Below are 16,510 nucleotides of genomic sequence, written 5' to 3'. Positions count from 1 at the left end.
TGAGTGTCCTACCCCACGGCCACTACCGTATTTCGGATCGAGTTGAATGCATTGACTATCGCAATCAACTTGGTCTGGATAAATTAACCTAATCTGACTAACCTCCACCCCCAACCTGTTCATAAATTAACTAATCCCACTCTCACTAGCTTAACCCATCCACTAACCCGTAGCAGTGACGACAACTATTGTTTTTCCACCGCTGCTCCCGGGGGGGGGGGGGGACCCTTCCCGCGGCCGCCCCGGTTGGGTGGGGGGGTCCTACCCATGGATGGCTAGCCTTCGACCCCGCGGCCCCCGGGGGGAGGGGGGATCCCATTTTTAAATTCACCGTAATCAAGTTCAACTGTGCTGCTGCTAGTTCCCGTGTGTATTTTCTGTTGTATAGAAAGTGTTATTGTATAGAAAAGTGTTTAAGTTGACAAAAAGTGTTGTACAGAAAAGTGTTGATGATGGACAAAAAGTGTTTTTTATTGTACATAAAGTGTTGTACAGAAAAGTGTTTTTAAGAACAATAAGTGTTATATTATAATGTGCATATTAATAAAGTGTTATCATTTCCCTGTGCTGTTCATGTTGAATAAATAGAGTTTTAATTTTGACCATGAAATTTTTCCAACTGTTCTTGTTTAACAAGTGTTATTATTTTTATTGTTGTGCATGTTGAATGCAAATATTTGTTTTAATGCTGTGCCGAAATAAATGCTGCCATGAAATATTGTTTTTGTTGGTTCTTGAATTGATAGATCTATGGGGAAAATTACAACTTATTCATTGAGCACATATGATTTAGAGTTAGGTGTAGTCCGACTGTTGCCCCCAACAGCAGCAGCATGTATCAATTTAAAACACACTTCAGATCGTTTCTTTTTGGTCCCTCAATGTCGAGGAAAACAACGCTTTTAGCTAGAATAATTCAAAATTGCGATAAAATTTTTTTGGAAAAACCAAAAAAAATCTACTATTGCTATAGTATTTGGCAGGAGTCATATGATAAAATAAAAGCTCTTGTCACATCCATACCAATACAATTCATACGAGGACTTGATTTTTTCAATAGTATTGAACCGAACTCGTGGCTGATTATTGACGATTTGGCTGAATCCATTGAACAGTTCTCATAGGAAATGCTACAACTGTTCACCGTTCGCTCCCATCATGAACACATTTCTATTACTCTGGTTCTACACAATCTGTTTCATCAAAGCAAATGCATGCGAACCCTTGCATTGAATTGCACCGTCTATATTATCTATCGAGTTGTTCGGGGTTATATCTCCCGAAAAACTAACAAAAATCAGATATAACCCCGCGCTCCCAAAATTATTGTTTCAGCGGAAACACAGGCGCCAAGCAATCCCGAAGGGTACATTTTGTTGGATCTTAATCACAGCACGCCCGAGGATCTACGTGTAGTCACCGACATTTTCAACAATGAAATTACAGTATATCTACTGGTGAACATTAGAAAAGACTATTAGTCGCCATTATGACACTGAAGAAACTATAAGAACAACGGCATCTGTTTTCCGTTTTAAGCACTTCAAAACCACTACTTAGGAAGACTATACTCAAACATGGGTTTGACAATGATTTCATTAATCTAATATCTGAACTTTGTTTAAATTTAACTGCGGGAAATGTTCAACTGCCAGAAGGTTTTAGACAAAAGACAAAGCAACATCTTACCACTTTACGCGCCTTGGCTTTTAAAAAAAAGGTAAAAAATTTTAACATAACATGGCTCCTTCAGGCGGGTGGTAGCTTTTTCACACTTTTACTACCGATAATTGCAGGACTTGTAAACAGTTTTCTCTAGAGAGAGAATGGCAAAACCATATAAATTGACACCATTTGAACTTGTCCTCTCGCCCATCGAATCTTTTGAATCTAAGCAAATTCATTAACGATGAGAATATTGCTGACGACAAAATACTGATTTTAGTTCAAGATGCATTGCGACGTGTGGACAAACATAAACCATATCGTGAGAGACCCGTCACCGTCACCATTGATCCCTCTAAACAGGAAACATCTCAAGATTCTGCAGCAGCATCAAAGGAGAAGGAATTGAATTCAATTGTAATGAAAATTGGAAACCTATTGCCTCTGTCCTATCGAGAACAGAGTAAAAGAGTGTTATCTTATCTCATGTTGGAAGCTGGCGATCAAGTTCAGGTCGAAAGCACAGGGAAACGAATTATAATTCATGGAAAAAGCTATAATCTAGTTGATTTAATTTGTGATATGGTGACGAATCGTAAAGGACTCTTATCCTTTGACGATAATCTATACACCTTTCTGTGTGTATCAAACTTTCCCAAAAGTCTTATTAGCAATAAGCAAATTCTAAAGAAACTAAGAGAATATAGTCCTCCAACAACACCATTTAAAAAAGAAGAAGATTCAATAATTGAAGATACTAGAAGGGTCACTGATTTTACAACACCTGTGCTAGTCAAAAGCGAGGACGAATTGATTCACCCACCAGTTTGCAAAAAGGGAGTGGTCATTACACTACATGTTTACGCTCAAAATGGATGAAGTTTTGAAAGGTGTCTATGAAAATATTGGCGAGGCGGGGAGTTTAAGTTCTCCGAAAACGCTTTCCAAAGCTGTCTCCGGCACCACCACATTGAAAAATGTAAAAGAGTATCTAGAAAGTGAGCTAAGTTACACACTGCATCGGAATCATAGGCTTCGCAGTAATCACTATTTTCCAACTAAAGCCTTTTTCCCTCTGCATATAATGCAAACGGATCTTCTAACTCTAGACACAGTTCAATAGCGTCACAATGTGCCTTACACATATATTCTAGTAGCAATCAGTATCTTTAGTCGCTATGCCTATGCCATTCCACTGCGATCATAGAGAGGTATTGAAGTTGCACGGGCCATTGAAAGTATTCTAGAACAGGATTCATATAGAAAAATTCAATCGGATCGTGGCAGTGAATTTGTTAATCCCCATGTGCAAAAGGTTCTTTTGAAATATAATACAATACTTTATCATAGTCACAGTCCGATAAAGGCTGCATTGGCTGAACGATTAATAAGAACGATTCGTCAATTAATTTCAAGATATTGCACATTGAAAAATACACCGGCTTTTATTCATGATTTTGATAAAATCATACAGATATACAACCATCGACCCCATCGATCTCTGTCCAACTCTACACCAACGGATGTTCACTATAGTGAAAATACATTTGATACTTTTCTAAAGCAATACTCCAAGGGTGAAAAAGAGAAAAAGAAGAAGAAATTCAATGTTGGTGATACTGTTTGAGTTAATAGAACCACCAATATTTTTGAAAAGGGGAATTATTTATGGAGCACCGAACTTTTTAAAGTGTCCAAAATCCTAAACACCATACCCATAACTTATCGACTCCGAGACACCAAAGATGATGAGATTCTCGGCGGTTTTTATGAATATGAACTGCAAAAATTTAGAAACACTAGTGAAAGTTATCAAATTGAAAAGATATTAAAGAGTCGTACACGTCATTGCAAGAAACAGTTGCTTGTTTGATGGCTAGGATACAACTCGGATTTTGATTCTTGGGTCAGTGCTGAAGATATTAACAATGCCCAATGATTTCTATGTGAGTTTCATGTCCAATGTTTCTGATCCTCTCTACAATGACTTGAATAGAACAAGTGATTTTTGGACGAAACTCTCCCCCACCATCAAATTCGACGGAAAGTATGAAGTGGCTCTTGTCGACTGTATTCTCAAAAATACCTATGAAATCCTGAGAAAGGATCGTAAATATGAAATAAAAATTAGACCCTATGATTGGCCGCCGCCACCAACAGGTGATCAAGAACAAATTCAAAAAATCAATTGGTTGGATTATCCTTATATTGAATTACCTTATGAGGAACTCACCTGTATGAATGATTTATGTCGTACTATCAATAAAAGAATTTCCGCTCATAAAAAAGGAGCTTTTCATTTCAACTATTCAAAGGAGGAGGGCAAGATCTACATTAGTTCACCTATTGCCAGTGAAAAGGTTATTCTCAATGATAATCTACAGGATGTTCTTGGTTTTAAGCTCAATATAATCACTGGTAGAAGTGCGGGAAAAGATAATTTCATTTTCGATTACTACCCGCCTGTCTTCTCCACGGACACTTGTATATTTCTCTATGATTCATTTGTGGAAACATATCGTGTTTGTAATTCAAATGTTCCCCTCCTACGAGTTCTTGAACGAAAAACCAATCAAGAACATATTCATCACTACAATATAAAGCATCTTCAGTATATTCCCGTAAACACTTCCTATTTGGAACTCTGTCAGTTAACACTAAGAACCGAATTGGGTGATCCAATAGCAATTTCAAAAGGTTTGGCTGTGATTACATCCTATTTTCGACCCATCGTTCAACAGCAAGATGTCTAATAAAAAATTGGTATTCACTTGTCCTGATATTGACTGCTATGTTAATACTCTTGGCCCAAGACAACAGGGCAATGGAATGGACTACTACAAGGGTCGCTCGTCAATGTCTGGCTACGGTCTTGGCAGTTGGTTTGCTAAGCTGTTTCGCTCTTCACTACCACTGGCTAGAAAATATCTTGTACCTGCTGCGACAGATTTTGCATCCTCTACACTGTACGATTGGGGCTCTGGTAAGGATTTAAAAAAAAGTGCTTCGGATAATCTTCGGTCCAGTGCACGAAGCCTTGGTGAGAAACTAAAACAGAATGGTAAAGGTTTAAAAAGGTCAAGAAACAGCGCATCACTCATCAGTCTCTACTCAGGACTGAAACGTAAGACTTCCCTTTTTTCAAAGAAAAGAAGGAAAAAGCCGACATGTAGTGTAACCAGAAGGCCCAGGAAGAGTAGTGCTCGAACAAAACTGGATTTCTTCTCCTAAAATGTCCTACCTACCACATAAGGATTTTCAACCTTCCATAATCGCTTCATTGAATCTACTCAATGCTGGCAATTTTGATGTAAACGTCAAGCATGGCTACTATTAACAATTTTATCCTCAACACCCCCTCTCCGACAATATCCACTTTCAAATTTATTCCAATGAAGACTAGATCATAGGTTTAACGTCCAAATTTATAGATTTGCAAGTGAAAGTTCGGAAATCCAATAATTCAATGCCACTTCGGGCCGGTGGAATATCCTATGAAAATTGTATACTACATAATTTATTTCATCAAATTAGTGTCTACATCAATGGCACGCTGGTGAGCACAAGCAACAATCTCTCCAACTATGCAAGCTTTATGCAATTCATGCTGATGACACCCAAGTCATACAAGGAATTGAGAGGCGCCTCCAATGGATATGAATATATTACTAATACTGATAGTACAGATGCACTTAAAAATGCTACAACTACTGAGTTACATCTAGTTGGAAAAATATATCATGAAATATTTAATATACCCCAATGGCTGCCACCCAATGTTAAAGTGGATATAAAATTGACGCTTGCACCCTCCAATTTCATATTGAGAAACGAACTTGCTGCCAATCCTGATGTAAGTCTCTCCATCACCTCGGCAATACTACATGTACGTAAACAGCATGTTAAGGGTTCTGTTGCTTTGGCCGTGGAAAAACTGAGAGCCAATGACAACAATGTTAAAGTGCTTGTTCATCATACAATCACCAATCAACTTCATATTGCCATGGGCTCAAGCACCTTCACCGATTCATCCTTTATCAATGGCGAAATCCCTTCGACATTGGCGTTGGCCTTTGTAAAAAGTGCCAGTGCAATAGGAACATGGACTGAATGTCCACATAAATTCAAGATGTTTGGACTTTCATCTCTTGTGTGCAAAGTAAATGGCATCCCACTCTACAATCTATCTTTTGATAAATCCTATAGAACATTGAACGAGCTGACCATGCAAACCCTATATCATGATTAGCAACTATTTGAAAAGGGAATAACCGAAGATATGTTTTCTAAAACACATGGTATCATTGTACTGGATTTGTCGTGTACACAGGATATGAGTATAGTACGTACAGGGAGTCTACGTTTAGAGTGTACATTTACCGACCCAGAGGCAGAGAGTATTGCCCTAATCTCACTAAACCAATATGAAACCTATTGGGAAATCACTCCCGAAGGCAGTGTTCTACTAGACTTGGCACCATGAACACCAGTCAAATAATCAATGTATTTAATATGGACCCCTACATGTCCCAATACAAATCCTATTGTCTGCCATCGGACTTTCTTGGAAAAATTCAAAGTGTCAACAATACCTTGATTATTGTTAATAGCAGTCCAACGACTGTGCTGACGGGTCATTGGCTGTGCATATTTCAAACAATGAAGACGATTGAATTTTTTGATCCTCTTGGGCTACCCTATACATTCTACACGCCTCACATCAGCAACTATATTGAGAGCAGTGGGAAAACTATTATTCAAAATCGGAAGAGGGTGCAGGATCTAACGACTAATAGCTGTGGCTTCCATGCACTACTATATTTTGTGTTCCGATGTCGCGGCTATACTTACAAGCAGTTTCTCCACATTTATAGTGACAATCCCCGTCTGAACGACTTTCTAGTGGAAAATATCCTCTCAGACCTATATAGTATTGATTTCAGTGTCCCTAAGAGTAAAGTGCTTAAAAAATGTATGTGAATTTGTTTATTAATAAAATGTATATATATACAACAATGTCTTTAAATCTTCACTTTAGATTTCTTCATCTTCGATGTATAGGCAACTATCGTGAACCACTAATGCTGGTAAATCATTTGGATTCACTGTATATTGATCTTGATTGACTGCAAAGTCAGGGTCACATTTTCTACAGTACAATGTAACTTCACTCTTGTCATATCTCTTTGTATAGTCAATGATACTATTTGCATTCATATTATGAAATTCAAGAGTTTCAATCTGTCTATTTGAAGCAATTTCACATACAGTGTTTTCAAATGGTGAATCACATTCGTTCACTGCCAAATAAAAATCACTTGGTTTATATTCATAGTAGGCATTGTCATCACAGCGATGACGTAGAAACCAGATTGTCTTGTTACCCCAACAGTTGAATCGTAGACCAGATTGCTCTTCCCAGAATAATTTAAATCCGCGACGATACCAATCTCGTAGAAATAAACTGAAATCACGTTTGGGATTCTTTCCAATCATAGCGGGGTAAGTATTCTCCCACTGATCCCATTTATCATAGTGACAATTGGAGCACAGGTGCCCTCTAGGGTGACAGTCACACACCTCCTCAAGACATGAATTACACCCTTTAATTTGTATTGCCTAGCCTCTATGTAATTTACAAGGATTACATAATTTACACTTTTCACTATATTCATAAATAATTTTACAATTCTCACATTTATTCCAACTGCAAAGAGTGTACACGCACAATGGACATATATAGAACATTTTTCGGTTTCCGATGTCAACTCACTCACAGCTAAAACGAAACTGATCCTCTTCGTTCGATAAATTCAATGAGAGGGAAATGGTGGAGAGAGGAGTAACTCTGTGACCCTACCTCTTTCGAATGATGGGGGAGCCATCTACATTGAATCCATTGGCAGTGTTTTCAAAAGTATATCCACAATATGATTCTGCCTGGTTCCATTTAATATATCAATAAATTGAGTATAAGCATTTGAATCACATTTTAAAAGTTTCATACAATAGTCCAATGGGGGAGAATCACTCCTCATTATATTGTCAAGTGTTCTCTGACAAGAGAATATCCTGCGTTTAAGAGATAACTCGAGAAAATCATCATCCAAAATCAAATGTTTTTCCATAAACACTAGATTCGATCTAATTCTCTCTTTCTCAAATTTATTCATTTTTCAATCCTTTCACTCTGACTGCTGACTCTAGACTGACCCTGATTCGTTAGCCCTAGCCAGAAAAGAAAGGGTACATTTTCGATTTCAAAGCAATTTTATTGAATAATTACATCAACAACATCAATAATACAGAGCATGTACAATTAACGAGACTGTTTATTGTCTTTAATATGTTTCACCAATGCACTTAAAGCACATTGAAGTCTATTCACATATGCTATATCACCTTTAGCGGCGAAACGTAATTGATCTTCCATTTGAAATCTGCTCAAGGATATCACATATCTTGCATATACTGCTTTCCATTCCAGACAAAGCCGCGATCCTCTCGTAATTTCCACCGCAATGTTTGGCGCTCTTGTATTATTATCATCAATTCCACTATCAACTTCTAATAGGGTAAGCATTCCACTCATCACCATCAACACAAATATATATCCAAATGAGTAAAGTCAAAACTGTTCTTCTTCTCACTCCTTTGAATTCTATTCACAGACTAATAAAACTAAAGCAAAAAACCCGTTCCTTATATTCCCACCGTAACTAATATGTAACAAGCCCTCTGATTGGCTGAGAAGGAGGATGTATCCGACTCACCGATTGGCTGGGAAGGAAACATTTGATCTAACTGTTTTCGGGGAACTCATAACATCTGGCTCGAGAGCAACAACAACAAATACTATTTCTGGAAACCATGACATTCGCCATCGATTACGCAATCAAGTTCTCGGAAATTCACGTCCCCCTCGAGTCCTAGATCAATAACTTTGTTCCCGTTAGAATTCAATGCGCATGTGCAACCTTCGTCCCGGAGCTATTACACATAGAAACATCAAATAAATCGACCTTGAAATAAAGAGGTCATTGACCGATTACGTAATCATTCTCCCTAGGGAGGCTATGCCCTTATTTGGGGTGCAAAAAAGTTATAGGTGGCAGCAGGGGTGCCACATGGGGGTATAAGATAGCTTTCTACTAATTCAGAGGTACAATTTTATTGAGGCAATAATTTATCTTCATCGATTCTCAAACTTTTTAAATCCTGCTAAATTGCATAGTTCATTACATTTACAGCTTAAATTCAATAGGTCAAATGATAATCTACTCTACGTCTACGAAACGTCTTTGAAACGTATCGTTTTTTAAACGTTAAATGCTAAACGTCTATAATAATCTACGTCTATAAAACTTATTCTCCGTTAAACGTCAAAGGTTAAACGTCTATAATAATCTACGTCTATAAAACATATCGTCCGTTAAACGTTAAACGTTGAATGTCTATAATAATCTACGTCTACGAAACGTATCGTCTTTCCTCCAGAACGGCAAAGACTGTATACCTAGAAAACTTCTATTCTTATAGAGAAGTATTGTGGTTTAACAGTCAAGTCTATCCTCGACATAAGTAAAAACCATACGTCTATATAAAGGCTGTTCACATAGAAGAAATAAAGCTCTTCAATATTGAAACCTTTTCTAAAGGTGGACAAACACCCTGTGATTGAAGTTGTGTATCTAATATGCTAAAGCATAGTATCTCAGTAGTGAAGTGTATCTTAAATTTAAACAAAACTGTATCCATATAATAATTTACCCAAGTGGCCCACAAGAATTCAAAATAACCGCTGGACTCTCCAGAAATTAGTTAGGGTGAGGAGTGATAGGGAAATCTAATCTTCCATCATAAAAATTCACCTCCAAACGTTCTGCTTTAATTTTTCACCGTGGATATCTCCGTTAACACGGAGATAAACAACCTATGCACGGTAAACACCTTAAGACCGTTAATCCAGGGTAAACACCATAAACAAAATAAGAGAATAAAATATTTGTTAGGAAGGAACAAATATTGTACAAGAGTAAGCTATTTTTCTTACAATTCAATATGAAAAACTTATTTTGGTTATCGTGATTATTCTCCATGCTTTGATTTTAAACGCCTATATATGGATTTTCGTGCTAGCTAGTTTCTTTTACGGAAATTAATATCATAAATAATAAGAACTAAAATTGGGAAAATGTTACAAATTGCTGCAGGTGAAAAACATTCCCTCATATTTGTTAGAAGAGCAAAGGTTTAATTTTGCTTATAAGAAAGGTCAAATTAAAGCTAAAACCGATAGCTGGGCTACTTTGTACTTTATGAGAAAGTAAACTTTCCCGGCATACAAACAGGTCAAATTAGATTTGGCAACAAATTGGTAAAATAATTGGATTTTAGAGTATTTTGTGTCTTAGATACAGGATAAATAAGTGACACGAAACAAAAAAAAAATATAATTTAGAAATAACCAAGTAAACGAGGGTAATTTACAGTCAGTGGACGCAACAAAGGAAAAAGACAAAAGCAGAAATTTCGGCAAGGATCTTCACCAAGCGGTTCTCAGTACTCGAAAAATTACAAAACTAAAATTTTGTACTGAACTCTAACAAAGCATAAGAAACAATGACTCAGTCAAACAAAAACGGAGCAAAAACAAGTGAGACTATTCACAAATTAAATTGGGCAAGTATTCGCTCCTAATAAACTGATTTTTATTAGTGGTCAAATGATCTTGGTTTAAAATTAGTATTGGGGTCTTGGAGATGAAGGCACCTCAAAACAAGAACTTGCCCAAAGTATCTTCCCAAATCTAACCAGTGGGTGTAGAAAACACAACTGACTTTTTTGAATTGAATTTATTGAAATAAGACAAAACAAGAAATCAAATCCAACAACTAAAATATGAACTTACATAAATTTTTTTTGGAAATTGAAGACGTATATTTGTTACTCTGAATGTCCGAAATCTGGTTAATGTCGACATTCACCGGTGAATGTCCGAAATTCATTTTTATCTGCTTAGATTCAATTAGCTTTGCGAATCAGCTTTTTCAGTCTTATGCAAGCTTTGATGGTAAAAGTTAAAGTTAAGTTAGGTTGGGTTAAATTAGGTTATAAATCTCAGAAATGGGTTAAAAAATATAAACTAACCTAACCTTGCCCAACCTAACCTAATCTAACCTGTCACCATCAAACCTTGTATAAAATTGAAAAAGTTGAGGAATTTAAAGGCTAGGGGGAAAAAGGAAAATGTCAATGCTTTCCAAGCAAAAATCCTATTATCTTAGCTTTTCAAACTAAACAACAGTAAACATCTAGTCAACGGATTTAGAAAGATAGAAATTTCAATGGTCCACTGTTATTTCGATTTGAGGTCATGTCATGTTTGAGGAGTATCACGGACAGTGGATCACGATTTTTTTTTCAAAACTTGGAAAAAATTGTTTACATAATTGAAAAGTATTGTTCTGGCCCATTACAAGAAAAGCTTCTCGGACTTAATAACCGCTTTATGTTTGTAATAGCTTTTTTTTAGTATTAAGAAATTGATTGATTGATTGATTAATTGTTGAATCCGCGCAGAATAGATACAACTTCACCGTTATCGTCCGTGGAATTTTTTTTTCTAGATAGGTTTTTTTTAACTATTTTTTATAACTTAATGTGGGCCTTGTTTCGGAAATAACTAGGTTTGAGCTATTGCTATAAACCTCCATTTAAGGGTTTTCAATGGTTTAATTGTTGCTTTTTCCAACCTTGTCCACTCTGGAAATGGCACCAAAAGCGGGTGCCATTGAAAGACAATCTGTATTTTATATTTAACAAAATATATTAATAATAATAGGATATAATTGTAATAGGAAATAAAAGAACGTTGAAAGGAGTAACATTAAAACTCAAAACGAACAGAAATTATTCCGTATATGAAGGGTTGCCCCTCAATACCTTGCTTTTTACGCAAAAGCTATTAGCGCTTTTGAAAAAGATTCCTATTCTAATTAAACAGCCCCTGTGTTTCAGTAGCCGATCTTTAAAAAATAGGACACATATTCAAACTTTAGCGTAAAGAGCAGGGTGCTGAGGAGGGGGTAACCCTTCATATAAAGAATAATTTCTGTTCGATTGAGTTTTTATGTTCCACCTAACTTTCAGTTAAGACGATTTTTTTTTATTTAATTTCTGATCGTTTTTCAAAACACGTGGGTAAATCTAGCTCACCTTCCATGAAATATACCCCCCCTCCCCTCCACGGGAAACTCCTCTGCGGAAATTTCATTAAACGGAAAGTGCACCTCACCCTTCCGTCAAATTCCCTCCGCGTCCATTTCCATCTTCACTGAAAGTCCCCCTCCCCCGCAAAATTTCTTGAGGAGGATTTAGCCTGAAAAATTCTTTTTAGCATACTTTAATTTGTAAAAAACTTTAATTTCTAATCGGTTTCTCAATCACTCTGAAAGTGCCCCCTTTTGTGGCAATTTTTCCTGGGAATCAAAACACGCCGAAAATAGCCCCCTGATAATTCCCCCGGAACATCTCCACATGACAAATTGAGTTGGCAAAGAGAATGTAAGACAATTAAAAAAATTTATTATTGGAATTCTGTCTAATCCCCATAGTGTGAAATTTCCCCTAGGAAATTCACCCCTGGAAATTTTCCTTCCAAAGAAGATTCTCCCTGTTGAAATACACCCTACGCACAAAATTTCCCCCTCCCTCCGAAAAATGTCTGTATACTTTCCAATAACAAATACTATACGTAGATAAACAATGGGCAAATTTCATAGCTTATAGGCTTCTCCCCACAGACTGTGAGGGTTATTTTACACCTAAAGACCTAATTATTTAATATTTCAACTATACTGAACAAAATGGTTATCTCAAAATTTTGTTCAGAAAACATTGGGGAAAGAAGGGGCATCGGAGGGGAGTGAAATACCCTCCAATCTCTTTGGTCACTTAAAAAAGGCGCTAAAACTTTTAGTTTCCGTTAGAATGCACCCTCTCCTGATCTAGGACAATTATTTCGATACAATCACCCCTGGGGAAAAAAATAAAAGAAATAAAAACGCATCCGTGATCTTCCTTCTGGCAAAAATAGTGAGATTCCACATTTTGTATATAAGAGCTTGAAACTTCTAGAGTAGATTTCTTTGATACTCCAGATATTACAGTGTGATTTTCATTGAGATTCCTTGAATATTAAGGGGTGTCTCCTTCTATTTCAAAAATCAGGTAAATATTCTCAGGCTTGATATTTTTCATAGGTAACACTAAACACGATGAATATTATATATTTGCAATCTCCATAATAAGCTGATTATTTTGATCTATCCATTAATATCAAAATTCCGTTTTTTAGAGTTTCGGGTCCTATTGAGCCGAGTTGCTTCTTGCTTACACTTCATTATCACGAACTGTTTTATATAATCGTTTGTCTTCATTTTTTTCTTTTGTTTCTAATTGAACTATTTAAATTTAAAGGAAATGTTTTTTATTTTGATTTAAGTAGTTTTACTTGATTTTGTTTCCTATTTCATTTAATGTTTGTTTTTTCTTATTTGTTGTCTTTTGTCCCCGAAATTCAAATTCGGCCCTTCGGGCTTGTGATTGTAACTTTGTAAAGCAAACATTGACAATTAAAGTGTGCTTTTTAATTTAAATAAATCTACAGTTTCGTAATATACCAAACATAAATCATAAAATTAGTTTATGTAAATTCAATCGGAGACAATTTACAAGGGAGAAAAGTTCCTAGACAGAATTGCAAAGAAAGGTCTGAAAATCCTAATACAGTCATTCCAAAATTTTATCCAAAACTTAAAATTGGTAAATATGCAACATCGTTACCAACATTTTGGTAAATTCAATTGGTAAATATGCAAAATATTTACAAAAAAATTAATTTTTAGGAAAGGTGTAGATCATAAGGGATGGCAGGTGACACACTTATTTCCACATGAACAGATATCAATAGTGCTACAGATTTGGTAAACATTCTCACCTTGAAAAGACTCACTTAGAATCACTGCGACTAATTCACTTACAATTGTGCTACTCACCTAGTGAAGCACATTGCTTCAATAGTTAATTTGATCCTCGAGATAAACACAGGCCGTATGCCTAGACTAGCTCTACTAATATAGAGGGGCATAGTGATTTCAATAGCGAACTTGCCACCCCAGATCTGCAAAAACTGTATGCCTAGAAAATGCTACTCATCTTATGAATATCCTACTCATCTTACTCATAGATGAGTATGCTACTCATCTAATGAAGTTATAGAGCCTCATTGGTGAATGACATGCACCATCATCCAGAAAGATTAGGACTATATGCCTACAAAAGTGCTAAAATATGTACTGAAGCATAGTGCAGATTTCTGATTATTCAAATACATCAAAATCTGAATATTCATTAGTTCATAAGAAAAATTGGTAATTTCGTCTTCTTTACATAGTCACTTTAGGGGATCTATGCATGTTGAAATTATTTTTAATAATGTCCATCAAGATCTCTACCTTTTTTGGGGGGGGGGAGTTAATTCTTATTTCTAAAACTACGCAAAATTTGATTGCTATTAGTAACGAAAAGCGTCATTAAAATTGACACATGTTGCATATATAGAATCTTCATAAATAATAGATTTTGTTGTTTTACATTTTATAATTAAAACTACATTCTTTAGAGTTTCGGTTTGTATTGACAGGAGTCACTGTTTACTTAGAGTTTTATCATAAACTGTTTACTCCAAGGGTCTCTTATATGTGAGAAAGGCTAGCACTGCTTCCTTTTTTCGCCTCGTTCTTCAGCCTCCTTCAAGGTTATCTGTATATGTAGGTGGTGGTTGTATAAGATAAATAAAAAAAAAACAAGTTTATTTAACTGAAAGTAAGGAGCGACGTTAAAACTTAAAACGAACAGAAATTATTCCGTATATGAAAGGGGCTGCCCCCTCCTTAACCCCTCGCTCTTTACGCAAAAGTTTTTTATTGTTTTAAAAAACAAAGCTGTGAGACAGACTTTTAGTTAAAAAACTTGTTTTTTTTTAAATTTAATTTCAGAACGTTTTTGAGTTAATGCAGCTTTTATTTTGGCTCACCGTACATGAATAATTAAAACGAAATTTCCATATTAATTTTACTTTTTTTTGGCTAAATTGCTTTCTCGAAATTTTGTTCTGACGTAACTTACAGATTAAGTTACGTAACGAACTTCTATATTCGTATATTTTTATTACGTATATTAGGAGGTTCAGCCCCTAGTCAATACCTCGCTCTTTACGCTAAGTTCCAATTCTTCAAGAATGACCTTCATAGCAATGTCCCTTCCCTCATGAAAACTTCCTCCATGGAAAGATCCTCCCACGTGACCCGCGACCTACCACCACCCCCCTACTACCAAAAAAACCCCCCCTGAAAACTTCTGTATACTTCCCAATAACCAATACTATATGCAAACATTGGGAAAAGTTCATAACTTGCAGATCTTACCCCGGGGACTGTGGGCAATTAAGTCATCCTCAAAGACATGGTTATTGTATTTTTCAACCATGCTGAAAAAAATGGCTATCTCAAAGTTTTGATCGGATGACTTTGGAAAAAATGAGCGTGGGAGGGGGCCTAGTTTATCTCCATTTTTTTGTCACTTAAAAAAGGCACTATAACTTTTAACCCCCGTTCGAATGAGCCCTCTCGTGACATTTTAGGACCACTGGATCGATACGATCACCCCTAGGGACAAAAAACAAACAAACACGCATCCGTGATCTTTCTTCTGGCAAAAAATACAAAATTCCACATTTTCGCAGATAGGAGTTTTAAACCTCTAAAGTGGGGTTCTCTGATGCGCTGAATCTGATGGTGTGATTTTCATTAAAGTTCTTTGACTTTTAGGGAGTGCTTCCCCCATTTTTCGAAAATAACGCAAATTTTCTCAGGCACTTAACTTTTGATCAGTAAGACTAAACTTGATGAAACTCATACAGTTAAAATCAGCATAAAAATCTGATTCTTTTGATGTATCCACTGGTATTAAAATTCTTTTTTTAGAGTTTCGATTACTATTGAGCCGGGTCGCTCCTTACTTACAGTTCGTTACCCCGAAATGTTTGAAAAGCATAGTGCTTCAATATTGAAGATCATTCTTCAAATGAACGAAAAACATATGCCTAGAATTTTGCTTCTCGTATTGTGAATCATAGTGCCTCATTAGTGATTTTCAGCCTTGAGAAAAATAAGGTTTGCAACCCTAGATTATTTAACAAAACAGTTCGAAAAAGGGGGGGAGGTTCCAGATTAAATTAGAGTGAGAACAGTGGTTCCGATTTGCGAAAGGAAGAGGGAGAAAATATTTTTTCAGTAAAAAAAACAAACTAAAAAGATATGTTTAAAAGCATTCTGGGGTATATTTTCCCAATTTTTCAATAGAAATACCAACAAAAGGTATTTACCATAGTCTAAGTTGACAATTGCCCCCTCTCCAAGCACCGCGCCCGATTGATATCCTGGATAAGAACTATTCCGCTTTGTGTGTATGGTAATACTTGTATTAGTTGAAAGCTTTTGAAGCAAATAAACATATTTAATTTATTTCCTACTAAATTAAACAAAGACGGGGATTATCTCCTGAAATGAATTGTAGCTCCTTCAGGAGAAAAGTACAAATTTAATATTAAATTTTTGAAGGAACGGAGATTCTCGTCATGGCTCTGCTTCGGGTGTTGAAAGTGATGATGATAACGAAGAAGGTGATTACACCGTTTATGAATGCCCCGGCTTGGCACCAGTAAGTAAATCTCTTTTATTGAACTTTACTCTTTCTGGAATTATTTATATATCACGGCTTA

The 16,510-nt window shown here is 36.1% G+C and overlaps 1 protein-coding gene across 1 annotated transcript in view; it reads left to right on the top strand.

The window, feature by feature from the left end:
* LOC148941207 (uncharacterized) overlaps positions 1 to 16,510 on the top strand; it is a 324,029-nt gene that overhangs the window by 295,829 nt on the left and 11,690 nt on the right. The window contains exon 8 of the mRNA XM_089104013.1: positions 16,350 to 16,449. Within this exon, the coding sequence (XP_088960139.1) occupies positions 16,350 to 16,449 (100 nt within the window). The remainder of the gene's footprint in view (positions 1 to 16,349; positions 16,450 to 16,510) is intronic.

This window comes from Artemia sp. Qi Xiang Cuo, chromosome 18 (genome assembly GCF_049724085.1).
Source record: "Artemia sp. Qi Xiang Cuo chromosome 18, ASM4972408v1, whole genome shotgun sequence".
Taxonomy (NCBI): Eukaryota; Metazoa; Arthropoda; class Branchiopoda; order Anostraca; family Artemiidae; genus Artemia; species Artemia sp. Qi Xiang Cuo.
This window is presented reverse-complemented; position numbering and strand designations above follow the sequence as displayed.